We start from the raw sequence: 14445 nt of genomic DNA on the forward strand, positions 1-14445 counted from the left end.
GAAAGCGAGAGAGCAAGAGAGAGAGAGAGAGAGAGAGAGAGAGAGAGAGAGAGAGAGAGAGAGAGAGAAGGAAGCTCAGCAACCATGCTCGAATCTATTGATATTTTCTGTCGCGCTCGCGCGAAGGTAGAGAATGCGTGCTGACATAAGGGACGGGGGAAAGGGGTAGAGGCAGGGGGGATGGAAAGGAGACAGATTGTACAGAAATGTAGAAGAAAGATAAAGATAGAGAGATAGAGAAAGAGAGGGAGAGAGAAAGAGAGAGAGAGAGAGAGAGCTCGGCGTCACGCCCGAGGGTTAAAACGTGTGCATTCCTAGTCTCGGAGCGTCCAGCTGATCGCGGTGACTTCGTCAACGTGCTAACAAAGTGACGAACATGTTACTCTGACATTTCTAATCATTCGCGAGTGAAAAAAAAAAAGAAACAAGAAAAAAAAAAAGACATAAAACAGACAAACCAAAAGAAAAAGAAACTAAAAGAAAAGAAAAGAAAACTAAAAAAAAAAAAAAAAGAAAGAGAAATCGAAACAAACAATTTTATCATCCAATGAGACAATATCAAAATGACACGGTGATAATCGAATCTCTCGATTCATAACGTTAATTTATAGGATACATTTCAATTTTATTTCCTTATGTCATTTTGGACATCACACACACACACACACACAACCAGACCACACATATAAACTATTTAAAGTTTTGGTGAAATCTCTCTCTCTCTCTCTCTCTCTCTCTCTCTCTCTTTCTATCTATCTATCTATCTATCTATTTATCTATCTATCTTTATCTTCTGGTCGGTGGCCTCAAAAAGTAACGATATAAATCTTTATGTGGGTTTATTTATTTGTATATTTCTGAGATACTCCTTTTTTTTTCCTTCTCCTCTTTTTTCATTTTTTTCTTTCTTCCTCTTTTTCTCTCTCTCTCTCTCTCTCTCTCTCTCTCTATCTCTCTATCTCTCTATCTCTCTTTTTCTAACTCTTTCTGTCTACCTGTCTCTCTTCTCTGTCTATGTAACTATATATATATATACATATACGTATGTATATATACATATGTAACGCCGCGACGCCGGATGTCGTTGGACGTCGCGACATCGTCGTCGAGACGCCAGAGTGCTCGCGACGCTGCCATTCTTACTGGATCTTATAATCACGTTCCATCAGCTTCGATTTCATCTTTCTTCCTTCTTTCTTCCAAAGACGAAAAACGAAACTATTTTTACAAATTGAACGGAACACGAGAGGCGGCGGAGGTGGTGGAGGTGGAGGCGGTAGCTCAATAACGACGACAGGCTCGTACAATGGCCAGCGAAAGGATATCGGGTCGATACAGGTTTGTCTTTTGTTTTGTTTTTGTTTGTTTTCTTTCGTTTTGTATTGTTCTCTTCTCTTCCGTTCTGTCGCTTCTTTCTCCCCTTTTGTTCCTACCCTTGTTTTTTCGTCTCCCCTTTTCTTTTCTTTTTTCTTTCTTTTTTTTTTTTGTTTTCCCTTTTTCTTCCGTTTTTTCAAACGACAAAATTCCTCAAAATTCTTCCTTTCTTCCTTCTTTTTTTTCTCTCTCCATTTAATTTCCCTTTAATCGCCAATCGTTTTATCTCGAATTTTTTTCGCATAATTAAATAAGAGAGAGCGAAGCGTTGATTTTTCCTTTTCCCTTCTTTTTTTTTTTTTTTTTTTTTTTTTTTTAGAACGTGATCAATCTTTCGAAAGATCACGGATTCTCATTCACAGAACTCGATTATCGATCGGGGTTAAACGAATGGGGTGGAGAGAACAAATGAATGGGGTTACTCTGATTGGAGGACTATCTCTTTTGCTGTTCTTGTTTTAGAGATGACGTGATGCAATTTCCGTTGATGATATTTAATTACATATACATACATACATCAGAATGAATGATTTATCTCATCTTGAGTAAACATCCATTTATATATCGTCGATTTTTTTGGATTAGATCATTGTAAAATTAATAAAGATATATTAATTATAAGTGAGAAGAGAGTAACAAAAAAAAAATTACTCGATCAAACGAGATATTCGATTATAATTCGATTTATAAATGTATATATATATATATATATATATATATATCCTTAGGAAGTCATAAACTTATATCCTTTGACAAGATTTAAACGATCGTCAAAGCGGATGAATGACCTACTCAAATATCGTAACGTAAAGTAGGGAATACGAACTAACGAGGTCACCGACACAAACTCCAGCTGTCTTTTAATAAATATAGTATCTACACTATAGCTACATATGACAATAAAGTTATCGTACTTGAATATCGAAAACGCTGCTCGTTTTCTGATCAAATTCAAAGAGGAACACTTTGCTGATAATCCATATACGTGTATATGAATATACATATACATATATACTACATATGTGTAGTATATATATATATATATATATATATATATACCTATAGTTAGATCGTGCTTTTGCATTGGCCTTTTCTTTCTCGAGAGACTACAAACTTCATTTATCGATTCGAGACAAGCCTTTTGGACGATTACGTTGCCAAAATAACATGCATAGGAGTAATCGATCGTATTAGATATTATTACGTATTCACGTATGAAACTATATGTTCATGTTCATATATGTATTTATATGTTTAGAATGAATACGATGTAACATATATATGTTTTTCTTTTTTTTATATTCGTTTGAATATGATACATATATGTATATATTATTATAGAATAAGTAATGTAATTCGTTTATTTGAAGAACATCATTACCGGTTCCGGGTCACTCAGAGGTAAATCTCTGCTCGGTATTGTCACTGGGCAAGGACCTTAGCAAAATCACAATGCCTGTTATATTCAACGAGCCACTTTCCTTTCTGCAACGAGTCGCGGAATATATGGAATATGCAAAATTGTTGAAACAAGCTTCCGCCGAACAGACACCTGTCGGCAGATTAAAAGTAAGTTAATACATATTTATATATTCTTTTCCTTTTTTTTTCCTTTTTTTTTTTTTCTACAAAACGACGAACACATAATTTATAAAATATATCCATTCGTATTTATTACGAAGTACGTCGCCGCTTTTGCCGTAAGCGCATTGGCTTCGAATTGGGAACGTCTTGGTAAACCATTCAATCCGTTGCTTGGCGAGACCTACGAATTAACCCGTGAAGATTTTAGGTAATAAAGTAACGATTAAAATTCAATCGACTATGTTAATAAATTGTCGAGTTAATCTTTCACATAATAATATTTTTCTATTATTTTGTCTTCTTTTTTTTTTCTTTTTCTTATTTCTTTTAGAATAGTATGTGAACAAGTCTCTCATCATCCACCAGTATCGGCGTTTCACGCTGATAGCGAGGATTTTGTTTTTCACGGTAGCATACATCCTAAATTAAAGTTCTGGGGTAAATCGATAGAAGTACATCCAAAGGGTATCGTCACGGTCGAATTACTCAAGTAAGTTTTATATAATATATACAATATATATATATATATATATATATATATATATATATATATCGCTTATTCAATTTCAATAATAAAATGGTTTGCCCTTAATTTTACTTAAAAACATGATCGATATTATTTATTTGTTTTATCGATTATATTAGATGGAAAGAGGCGTATACTTGGCAGAATGTTAATTGTATTCTTCATAACGTATTGGTTGGACAACTTTGGATGGAACAATTGGGTGCACTTGAGATTAAACAATGTGGAGGTTCAAATTTGAAAGCAGTGTTAACTTTCAAAAGTGGAAGCTGGAATGGCAAAGATCTTCACCGAGTCGAAGGCTTCATAATGGATCAAGAGTAAGGTCTAAGGAAAAAAAAAGAAAAGGAAAGAAAAGAAAAAAGAAAGAAAAGCAAAATTAGGTTCAAAAAAATATATAAAACGTTTTATTTTTAGAAAAAGAAAATTGCTATATTTATATGGGAAATGGACCGAAAGATTACGTTCCTGTGATCCATCCTTGTACGAGGATGCCCTTGAAAAATTGAAAAGGGATGCTAAAAGTCCGCAAGGTAGTCCAGGTCACAAAAAAGTACTTGCCAAACTTCACAGCCTCAAGGTTGGGGCTTTCAAACCATCTCATCAGGTAACTCTTAATCGTATGAAAAGAAAAAAAAAAAAAAAGATAATTTTTTTTCTCTTTTGACATTTGTTGAATAAATAAAGATGGATTTATTTTAATCTTAGATATCATTGAAAATAAATTCGATGTTACGTGCACGTTATTTAATATCAATATGATGATAATACATTTTGTTTTTAATTAGGATGCGATTGACGAATCATCAACGAGTATAGACGGCGAGGATACACCAATGTTCGACGAAATACCAAGCTCGACAACACTTTGGGAAGTTTCACCGAGACCACCGAACAGTTCTAACGTAAATATCTTTTTTTTTTTTTCTAGTACTAGTATTATCATAAGTAATACTATATAATAAGTCGAGGTATAAAGAAGAAAAAAAAAGTATTAATATTCATTATCAAAATTTGTAGTACTTTCAATTCACTACATTCGCAATGTCCCTGAATGAGATAGAACCAACAATGAGAAAGGATTTATGTCCGACTGATTCAAGATTAAGACCGGATATAAGAAAATTAGAACATGGCGATCAAGATGGCGCGGCTACTGAAAAAGCAAGACTCGAGGAGAAGCAACGTGATTCTAGAAAGATGAGGAAACAAAAGAAAGGACAAGAATGGACGCCCAAGTACTCTAAACAAATTTTATTATTATTATTATTATTATTATTATTATTATAATCTCTCAATTGAAATTTATCATCGATGTTAGTTGTTAATTTGTGTTATTTCTTTTTTTTCTCTCTCTCTTTCATTTTTTTTTCTTTTCTTGTTTTTTTTTTTTCTTTACAGATGGTTCAGATGGACAATTAATCCATACACGGGCCAAGACGATTGGCTGTACAAAGGTGGCTATTGGGATCGTAATTACACCGACATCGAAGATATATTCTAATGAATATTAGAAAAATGATTTTGACGAAAACAAATTAAAGCAAAACTAACAAAAAAAACTAGTCCATGTACGCAAAAGTCAAAAGAACGTATTACGTTTGATGCGTTAGCTATTGTGAGAAGATTTTGTTGTTGTTTCTTTTTTCAGAAAAGAAATTTGATCGACGACGATATTGTTTGATTTATGAGTAAAAAAGATTCGTGTTGTTGGAGGTCAATCGGTCAAATTAAAAAAAAAAAAAAAAAAAAAAAAAAAAAAAAAAAAAAAAAAGAAAAAAAGAAAAAGAAAAAAAAAGAAAGAAAGAAGGAAAGAAAAAGAAGAAAACGGCTGGTATGTGTATGTACGTGTGGTTAGATAAAAAAATTCTCTAGAAAAGAAACAAAAATATATTAGAATACTTCAAAGAGTTATAAGGATGTCGTGAGAGAGCAATTTATTTAAGAAAAAAAAATTTTTCTCCATTAGTTTTCATTATCTTTTCCATCTTTTTCTTTCTTTTATTTACTATTCCGATACTGACAATCTCACGATCGAAACAAATCTCTGTGAGAGATGAACAACTCGAAAAGAAAAAGATAGAAACAAAAAGAGAAAAAGAGAAAAGAAAAGATTATAACTATAAAAGCTCAATGAAATTTTTCGATCTATACAAATTGTGTCTGCTTACACAGTGTATATATATATATATGTATATGTATATACATATATATACATAGTAGATAGTCTAATTTAATATGAAGGAAAAACGTCTTCAACGTTTCCAATGATAATAATCAAAATCTACAAACGAAATCTTCGTGCTAAACTGCAATTATTTGATCTTGTGTATAATTAGAACGCGAGCTTACGCCTCGTAGAGTGAAATGAAAAAGAAGAAAGAAAAAAGAAAAAACAAAAAAAGAAAGAAAAGAAAAAACATGAAAATGTAAAAACATAAAAGAGAAAGAGAGAAATCGTATGCAGGTCATACGTATATATATATATATATATATATATATATAGATAGATAATAAATATGTATGTGTATGTATTGTAAAGAAGAAATATGTCCGACAAAAACGAATTAGTCGAAAGATTAGAAAGCAAACGGTGTAAAAAGAGAAACACTGTGTGATACATTACACACTTGTATCTTTCTATCTCAATCTCTCTCTCTCTCTCTCTCTCTCTCTCTCTCTCTCTCTCTCTCTCTCTCTCTTCCTCTCTGCTCATCTCTGTCTGTCTGTCTCTCTCTCTCTCTCTCTCTCTCTCTCTTTCTCTCTTTCTGTCTAACTGTACCATTGAATCAACAGGAGCTCCCTTTATTTGACTAACTCTCTACTAATTAATTAGTTATGGTGGTCGTTAACAGCATGTCAAACTCGTTAGCTTTCCATTCATTGAGAACGAAGCCGTTTTATCACTTTCTGACATAGAGATTCTAAAAAGGAATAATTAAACGATAAGAATATAGACAAGATTTACGTGTATGTGTGTGTAAAATTTTCAACTATCAAGAAGTAAAGAAATTTCTTTACATTTCTCTCTCTCTCTCTCTCTCTCTCTTTCTCTCTCTTTCTATATATATTTCCATCTTTAATTAAATTTTTTTTTTCTAACAACAAAATGCAAACTAGAGAGGATAAAAAAGGAAAGAAATGATGAAAAAACGAAAAAATACAGATATAAACCGTATTATACTTGATCACACAAATGCATACGCGAGCACGCACGCATCTCGATGTATATACATACATACAATATATGTATATGTTAACAAATGGCGAATAAGACTATCCTCAAGAAGAACTTTTTTATATTAACATAAAAAAAAAATTGTTCTTCCTTACAATCGATCTTCCGTGCGAGAGATTAAAAAGATTAAAAAAAAAAGAAAGGAACAAAACAAATGAACGAACGAACGAACAAACAAATAAATAAATAAACAAACAAACAAACAAACAAACAAACAAACAAAACAATCCAAAGAATTTACTTGTCGTGAGAAGAAGTTTTTTCGAGCACGCTCAAGCAGGCACCTCTTCTGCGTTCATTTTTACTAATCGAGAAAATTATTATGAGAAAAACAAATTGTAGCGTCTCTGTGACACTATTTTTATAAAACAAACAAAAGATAAAGAATTAATTAATCGGTAGCTTCTTGCAATTCTATGTACATACATGCATACATATAAAACGTTTGTATCATAACATTTTCTACTTACCAATTCTTTTTTTTTTTTATTTTTTTTTATTTCATTTATTTTTTTTTTTTTTTTTCAAGTAAATTAATCAACACTAATAAATTAAAAAGAGAACAAACAATGATAAACGAAACGAAACAAAGAAACAAAAATAATACTATTGCTATTGCGTCGAAATTAAATCCGAATGATTAATTACGTCGAAATGAAATAAATTATTAGAACGTATTTTCTAAATTAAATGCATGATCATTATTCGTGATTATTTTAACTTTGTTATATTTTATTTCTCAAAATGAAATTACATTTGTTAAGACGAACTTCTTAAAATATAATAATTCTTTCATTTTTGTTTTGTTTTTATTTATTTATTTATTTATTTATTTATTTATCGATCGTTTTCACAAATACACAATGCATCATATTTCAAAGCGTTACGAAATAATCGGAAAAAAATTTGAAATTTTTCGATAACGTATCAGATACTTCATTGTGCCAATGCAGTTGTCTCCCACGCCGATTCGAATTGATTAGAATTAGAATTAAAGAAGAATGTATACGGACTTAAAGAGCTTCTAAATCCGTCAGCTTAGCTTATCAACTCTGGCTCCTAGCTTTGCGTTAGAATCTTCACGAATGTCGTGTAATTGTATTAGAAATTATCGTTTAGAGAATAAAGAAGAAATAAAAATGGAAAACAAAGAAAAAACGGAAAAAGAAAAAAAACGAAAGAAAAAAAGACTAAAAAAAGAAAAAAAGAAAATAAAAACGCAATGAATTTTATTACGAACGATCGAAAAGAATTTCATTAAAATGCTATGATTTTTATGATTTCACGTTTCTTTTTCTTTTTCTTTTTTTCTTTCTTGTTCCTTTAATCATTGTAACAAACATTTGTAAGAAATTAACAATGGACACAGACACACATATACACACACGTACATACACGCAACACATAATACATACATACATACATACATACATACATACATATATAGTCGTATATATGCATGTATATATAAATTGATATAATATATACACAAAGTACAAAATCACAAGAATGATTATTGAACAACAACATTGCTAAAGGCTTTTTTGATTTGTTTGTCGTAATATTGTAAGCAGAAGCGCTAATTTCTCCGAATCTTTTAAGACAGTCTCTGACTATCTAGATACGCTTCTTAGAAATCAAGCGTTCTCTATCGAGATTCGAGATGTCGATAATTAATAATAATAATAATAATAATAATAATAATAATAATAATAATAATAATAATAATAATAATAATAATAATAATAATAATACAATAATAATAATAATAATAATAAAAATAATAATAATAATAATAATAAAAGATAATTACAAATCTTACGAAAGAGATCGAAGTACATTATGTGTAAGATTCTTTATGATAGAGCCTCGATCGTGTCGAAATTATCAACAATCCGGAAACATCGATATTTCATTGCTAGAAAATAAATATATATTCTTTCGGTTGTGTAAAGCTCTTTGAAAATTTTAGATACATGTTAATTAATTAGCATGTAAAAATCTAACGAAATAAATTAACTGACAGGATGTTGTATTCAAAGAATAAGAAAAGAATAAAGAAGGAAAAGAGAGTATTAAATTCAGAAAAAAAAAGAAAAAAAAAGCATAAAAAAGCAATAAAACGCAGATAAAAATCAAGGTTCTATCGTGGAATCATTCAATACAAGATCTTGATTAAAATTTATCGATCGATGATGAAATTTAATCCAAGATAACGTGCAGATAAACGCACACCATCATTACGTGACATACATATATATATATATATATATATATATATATATATATATATATATATACATGGTTATATGGATACACAAACACACACAAATATTTGTATTGACAAGAACGCATAGAAAATGACATGTTAAATAACAATAGCGTGTGCGTACGCTGAATCCACGTAGGAATTGATCTCTGTGCAATACAAACAATTTTTACGCTTCGAAACGACGTAATATAGAATAATCCAATGAAAAAAATAAATAAATAAATAAAAAATAAAAAAAAAAAATCAAAAATCATTCGTGGTAATTGCCGGAATCAGGAGAGATATAATATTGATCCTGTAAGAAAAAAAAAAAAAAAAAAAAAGAAAAAAAAGGAAAAGAAAGAAAAAGAAAAATTAATCTTTGTATATGTATATTGAACGGATCGTTGCATTGTATAGAAACATTTCTATAACGAGTTCGCAAATTTTTAGAGGATATTAATTATCATGTTTCTCAGTTGCATATATATGCATATATTTATATATACATATATATTATATATTATATATTATATATTATATATTATATATTATATATTATATATTATATATTATATATTATATATATATTTATAATATATGCGTATGTAATATATATTAATATAATATATATATATATATATATATATATATATATATATATATATATATATATATGTATAGACGAGTCAGTATATAACTGTACATAGATAAATAGAAAATGAAAAATAAACGTTATTAAGAAAGAACTAAGAGTAAATCTCTTGTTTACCCGTATAATATATGTACATACATACACATACATATTTAATTTAATTTATTTATACATACATATATATATATATCATGTATGTATAATAAAAATGTTCAATGATTTTGAATAAGAAATAAGAAATAAGAAATAATTACATCGATCGATCGATAACGTCGACGAGATTACAAATTTCCTTTCTTATCGACACGATCGTTCAATAAGCGTCCGCTTGGCGGCGCTAAGAACGACGATGTTAGCTCCAATATGGCTGCCACGACATTCGACGCACGGCACTCAGAAAGAATCGATCTAGACCCGGTGACGGAGAACACGTCTTCTGATCTCGCGTATTTCTTTTCAAGAACATTTTCGACGTGCCTTTATCTCATTTTAAACGATCTCATTCCCAGTGTATTATTACTGAGTATAAAGAAAAAGATAGAACATCGAGATAAATACGAGGAGTGTCTCATTAAACGGACGAGATCTTCTTTAGTAGCCAGAACTACTTCGTTTCAACGACAACAAGATGAGCAACGTACCAACAGGTGAGAGAGAAAGAGATAGATAGATAGATAGATAGATACGGAATATCGAATTAATTATAAGCAATATATACGTATATATATACATATATATATATATATATACACATATATCTATCTTTCTCTTTTATATTGCTTTTATATTGATATAGTTTTATCGAATTGTAATAATTGACGATTTATGCCTATTACGTATGGTCGACGAAATTCGTTCCATGTTGGCGTGACGAAGAGAGATAGGGAGAGAGAAAGAGAAAGAGAGAGAGAGAGAGAGAGAGAGAGAGAGAGAGAGAGAAAGAGAGAGAAAGAAAGAGAGAGGGTAGAGACAGATGTACTAGAGAGGGAGTAGGAGAGGGAGAAAGGAAGTAGTTCTAACCTAAGCGCATTTTTACGTGAACGTAATCACAGCTGCTATCCTACCGACGCACATATGTTTTTCAGAATGTATTACTACGCCTTTCATGTAACGTTTGAGGAAGATGATTTAATGATTATTTTCTTTTCTTTTCTTTTTTTTTTTTTTTAATTAACGAAATTTATTGATCTTAATAAATATATATATATATATATATATATATATATATATATATATATACATATGTCTTTGTGTGATGGTGTATTTATACATAATAATATATGTGTACGTATGTATGCATGTATGTATAATAAGAAAATAATTAATATCGATTTTTAGGTTAGAACGTTCGGGGTATTAAACTGATTACAATTGTTCAAATTGGTCATTTTATATTCAAGGAAAATCTATCTCTATTTTTATATCTATCTTTATCTCTATCTCTATTTATTTCTCTCTATTTCTCTCTCTCTCTCTCTCTCTCTCTCTCTCTCTCTCTCTCTCTCTTTCTCTTTCGTGTATCTCATCAAACGGAAAAGCCGGCTCACGTTTATTCTCGTTTTAGCCAGGCATAGTAATTGAATTAACGTAATTAGCAAAGAATTTCGTTTCTTAACAACTCGATTGACTATTTAGTTAATGAGAATGAAGAAGCCATTGGAGAGATAGTTTGTTAATTTTAAATAATTCGTGATATTTTCTTCTTTTAATTATATATATATATATATATATATATATATATATATATATTCATTTTATTTATCTATAATAATAATGAGACGTACAATATGTATCTTATCTATCCAATATAAGCCATGTGTTCCGAATGATCTTTTCTTTTTTATCTTTTCATTTTTCTTTTTTCTTTTGCCTTTTCATCGATTTTATCGTCATAAATTTTCCTTCATATTTTTTCTTTCTTTCTTTCTTTCTTTTTTTTTTCTCTTTCGTTATAATTATTATCCACGCAAATATAGTTTAAGTTACGTGCATGTAGTTGTAACGAAGTATGAGATCGTATTACCACGTAGATTTATTTATTTTTTTTTTTTTTTTTTACAAGAACATGCACCATGTATTCTTTACAAGTAAATTTTTCCTTCTTATTTTTTCTTTTTCTTTTTTATTTATTTTTTTTTTTTTTGTATTTTCTTTCCCCCCTCTTATTATAGAGTATATGTGCGTGCAGGAAATAAATACGTGTACTGACCTAACCCAACTACCTTTGGATTATTCGTGTTATATAGTATTATAAAATATCAGCTTCGTTAATATTACTACACTGAAAGCTTTGAAATAAAATATGCACTTCATATAGGATATTACAGTGGATAACGTATAGAAAATAATTATAAACATTGTGTATCATATATTCACAAAAAAAAAAAAAAAAAAAAAAAACAAAGAACAGAAAAAAAAAATAGAAAAAAAGGTGGACATAAAAAAGAAGTTTGGGAAAAAAACAAGTTGAAGTTGATGAAAGAATATATGTGAGTTTGTATCATGCATGCGTATATATTTGCGCGTGTATATGATTCATAATAAGTATAATACATAGCTGATAGAGATAAGGATTGCTACATTGATAAGCAAAGGTCATGTTCAATATTACTATTTCGAAACGAAAGGCATATATATGTATATTAATGGATAATTATATTCTTTTTTAATTAGTAGCTATATATATATATATATATATATATATATATATGACGAACATAATGATATAAGTACACGTATTGTTTATTTAAGAATAACAAGTTGTTTATTTTTAAGAAAATAATTTCTCGTAAAGAATTTTTAAATTACGTATGTCGTTAGACAGGCGAATATTGTTCTTTAATAACTCAAATGACTTATAATTACATATCAACTTCATAAACATCGTTTCGTACGTGTGAATGCGCGTTACGTTTATATTGTATTCGATTCACATAGGAAACGCGTAAAGAATTAATTATTACTACTAGTAATAGTAATTTTATTTTTTAATTTATTGATATATTAATTTGGCTCTAAAAGAAAAATATAGATATTCGTTGTTTTTAATTCATTTTATTTTTGCAATAATAATTTTTTCATTTAATATTATTATAATAAATTATTTTATAATTAATATTTTATAAATAACGTATATCCAATATATATATATATTGTAAATTAAGGATTAATAGTATTAATGTTAAGAATTAATTATAAAATATAATAGATTGTGTGTATACGTGTAAAAGGAAAGAGGATCTTTGTTGTGGGTGGTCCTCGATCGAGATGATATTTTCTACTTTATTGAAGGTGAACCAGTAATCACGAGAGATCCCTCTCGATCAATGTGGTTAGTAAGATATATAAAACGAAAACATGAAGAGGAGGACTGGTTATTAATTTTAACTCGTTTATATATTTTTTATTAACAGGATATGAATCACTTTTAGATCTATAGAGATCTTTTTGAAAAATCAGAATTTAAAATAAAATTCATCGTTATTTATGCGCGTTAATTTTTTTTTTCATCTTTCATTCTCTCTTTTTTTTTTTTTTTTATTTTATTTTCCAAATGGCTACACGTAAAATAAAGTGACACTTTATACACCTTAACTTCCAGTGTTGTCGATTTGATATATTTGACTTTCGATTAATTTATATTTCGTACATCATATATGTTAATCGAAAATCAATTGTGAAAAATGATTTTCGACGAACAGGATAGATCTTTACAAGTGAATATTCAAATGAATATTCTTAAAGAGCTGTTTATAGGAAGAAAAAGAGAGGGGAAAAAAAAAAAGAAAAAAGGAAGAAAAAACAAGAAAGGAAAAAAAAATTATGATTTACGTCAAACTCATGCTCTTGTAGAATCCTCGTCGATCATATTGAAGTATTTGTGATCACGTATGAGTACTTGATTCGTGTTTTCAGTCATCGATTGATCACGTTCCGATTAATACTCATCGTTATTAATGCCATTGCATGTTTCCCGAGTCCATTCGAAATGATCGAATGAATATAAATATTTAATTTAAGGAGCGAATCAATAATTATTAATGTCGTAAATAATTATTCATTTAAATTCATTTCAATCGGAATAATACGATATGTTTTATATGATTTGACTCATTCTATATATATATTTAAGAATATATACATATATATATATATATATTTTTTTTTTCTTTTTCCTATCATCGTCGATAAAACTAATTTATGATAACAATATATACATATATATAGTAGTAATAATAGTAGTAGTAGTAATAGTAGTAGTAGTAGGAATGAAAGAAATAAAAAAAAAAAAAAAAGAAAAATAAAAATATATATTACTTTGTGATTAGAAAATATATTTCTGTATGATTAGAAATTGAATTGTAATTTTTTCGGATTTAATTTTCTAATGAAATATTAATATGCGATATTAAGAAATGAGTCATCGTTGTGTCAGAGTGACTATAGTAATCTTAAGCTAAGTTGACGTAACTTAGCTTGCTAGTAATCGATAGAAACAAGAAGTTAATGATAATAACTTTTTTCTTTCCTCTTCTTTTTTTTTTCTTTTCTCTCTCTCTTTTCTTTTTTTTTCTTTCTTTCTTTCTTTTTATATCAAAGTGTAAAACATCAAGGATCACTCGAGCACAAACTTCCTTCGCCTTGCTGCTTTTCTTTGCGAACGAATAAAAAATATCTTATGAATCTTTCAACAGGATTTATTTTTCTTTCTTTCTTTTTTGTTTTTTTTTTTCCCCTCTTCTTTCGCCTCAATAAATTTTCGCTCCGGTACTACGCTCGTTGCAATTTTCATTTTGATTTTGATCTGCGAAGTTTAT

At 29.0% G+C, this 14445-nt stretch overlaps 2 protein-coding genes across 4 annotated transcripts in view; both read left to right on the forward strand.

Moving 5' to 3' along the window:
• The first annotated feature begins 192 nt into the window (after positions 1-192).
• Positions 193-7263, forward strand: LOC124954638 (oxysterol-binding protein-related protein 2). Of its 3 annotated transcripts, XM_047507874.1 has the most exons (10): positions 193-571; positions 1206-1338; positions 2745-2943; positions 3057-3166; positions 3290-3448; positions 3604-3804; positions 3902-4091; positions 4273-4389; positions 4505-4722; positions 4886-7263. In XM_047507874.1, exons 2-10 carry the CDS (start codon positions 1307-1309, stop codon positions 4986-4988), a joined length of 1329 nt encoding a protein of 442 aa, XP_047363830.1. In that variant the 5' UTR covers positions 193-571; positions 1206-1306; the 3' UTR covers positions 4989-7263. The 3 variants fall into 3 exon arrangements, with proteins under 3 accessions (XP_047363830.1, XP_047363832.1, XP_047363831.1); XM_047507876.1 differs by lacking the exon at positions 1206-1338 and having other exon boundaries at positions 194-571; XM_047507875.1 differs by lacking the exon at positions 193-571 and having other exon boundaries at positions 1189-1338.
• Positions 7264-9980: 2717 nt separating this feature from the next.
• The window catches only part of LOC124954387 (tumor protein D54), a 14346-nt gene continuing 9881 nt past the window's right edge, over positions 9981-14445 (forward strand). Inside the window, exon 1 of the mRNA XM_047507264.1 lies at positions 9981-10275. Within this exon, the coding sequence (XP_047363220.1) occupies positions 10257-10275 (19 nt within the window). The 5' untranslated portion in view covers positions 9981-10256. The remainder of the gene's footprint in view (positions 10276-14445) is intronic.

The sequence above is a fragment of the Vespa velutina genome, chromosome 15 (assembly GCF_912470025.1).
Source record: "Vespa velutina chromosome 15, iVesVel2.1, whole genome shotgun sequence".
Lineage (NCBI taxonomy): Eukaryota > Metazoa > Arthropoda > Insecta > Hymenoptera > Vespidae > Vespa > Vespa velutina.

Coding starts and splice junctions, on each gene's coding strand:
- LOC124954638 (XM_047507874.1), top strand. CDS start 1,307: ATGGCCAGCGAAAGGATATCGGGTCGATACAG. Junction 1,339..2,744: donor AGGATATCGGGTCGATACAG/GTTTGTCTTTTG, acceptor GTTTATTTGAAG/AACATCATTACCGGTTCCGG. Junction 4,092..4,272: donor CTTTCAAACCATCTCATCAG/GTAACTCTTAAT, acceptor GTTTTTAATTAG/GATGCGATTGACGAATCATC.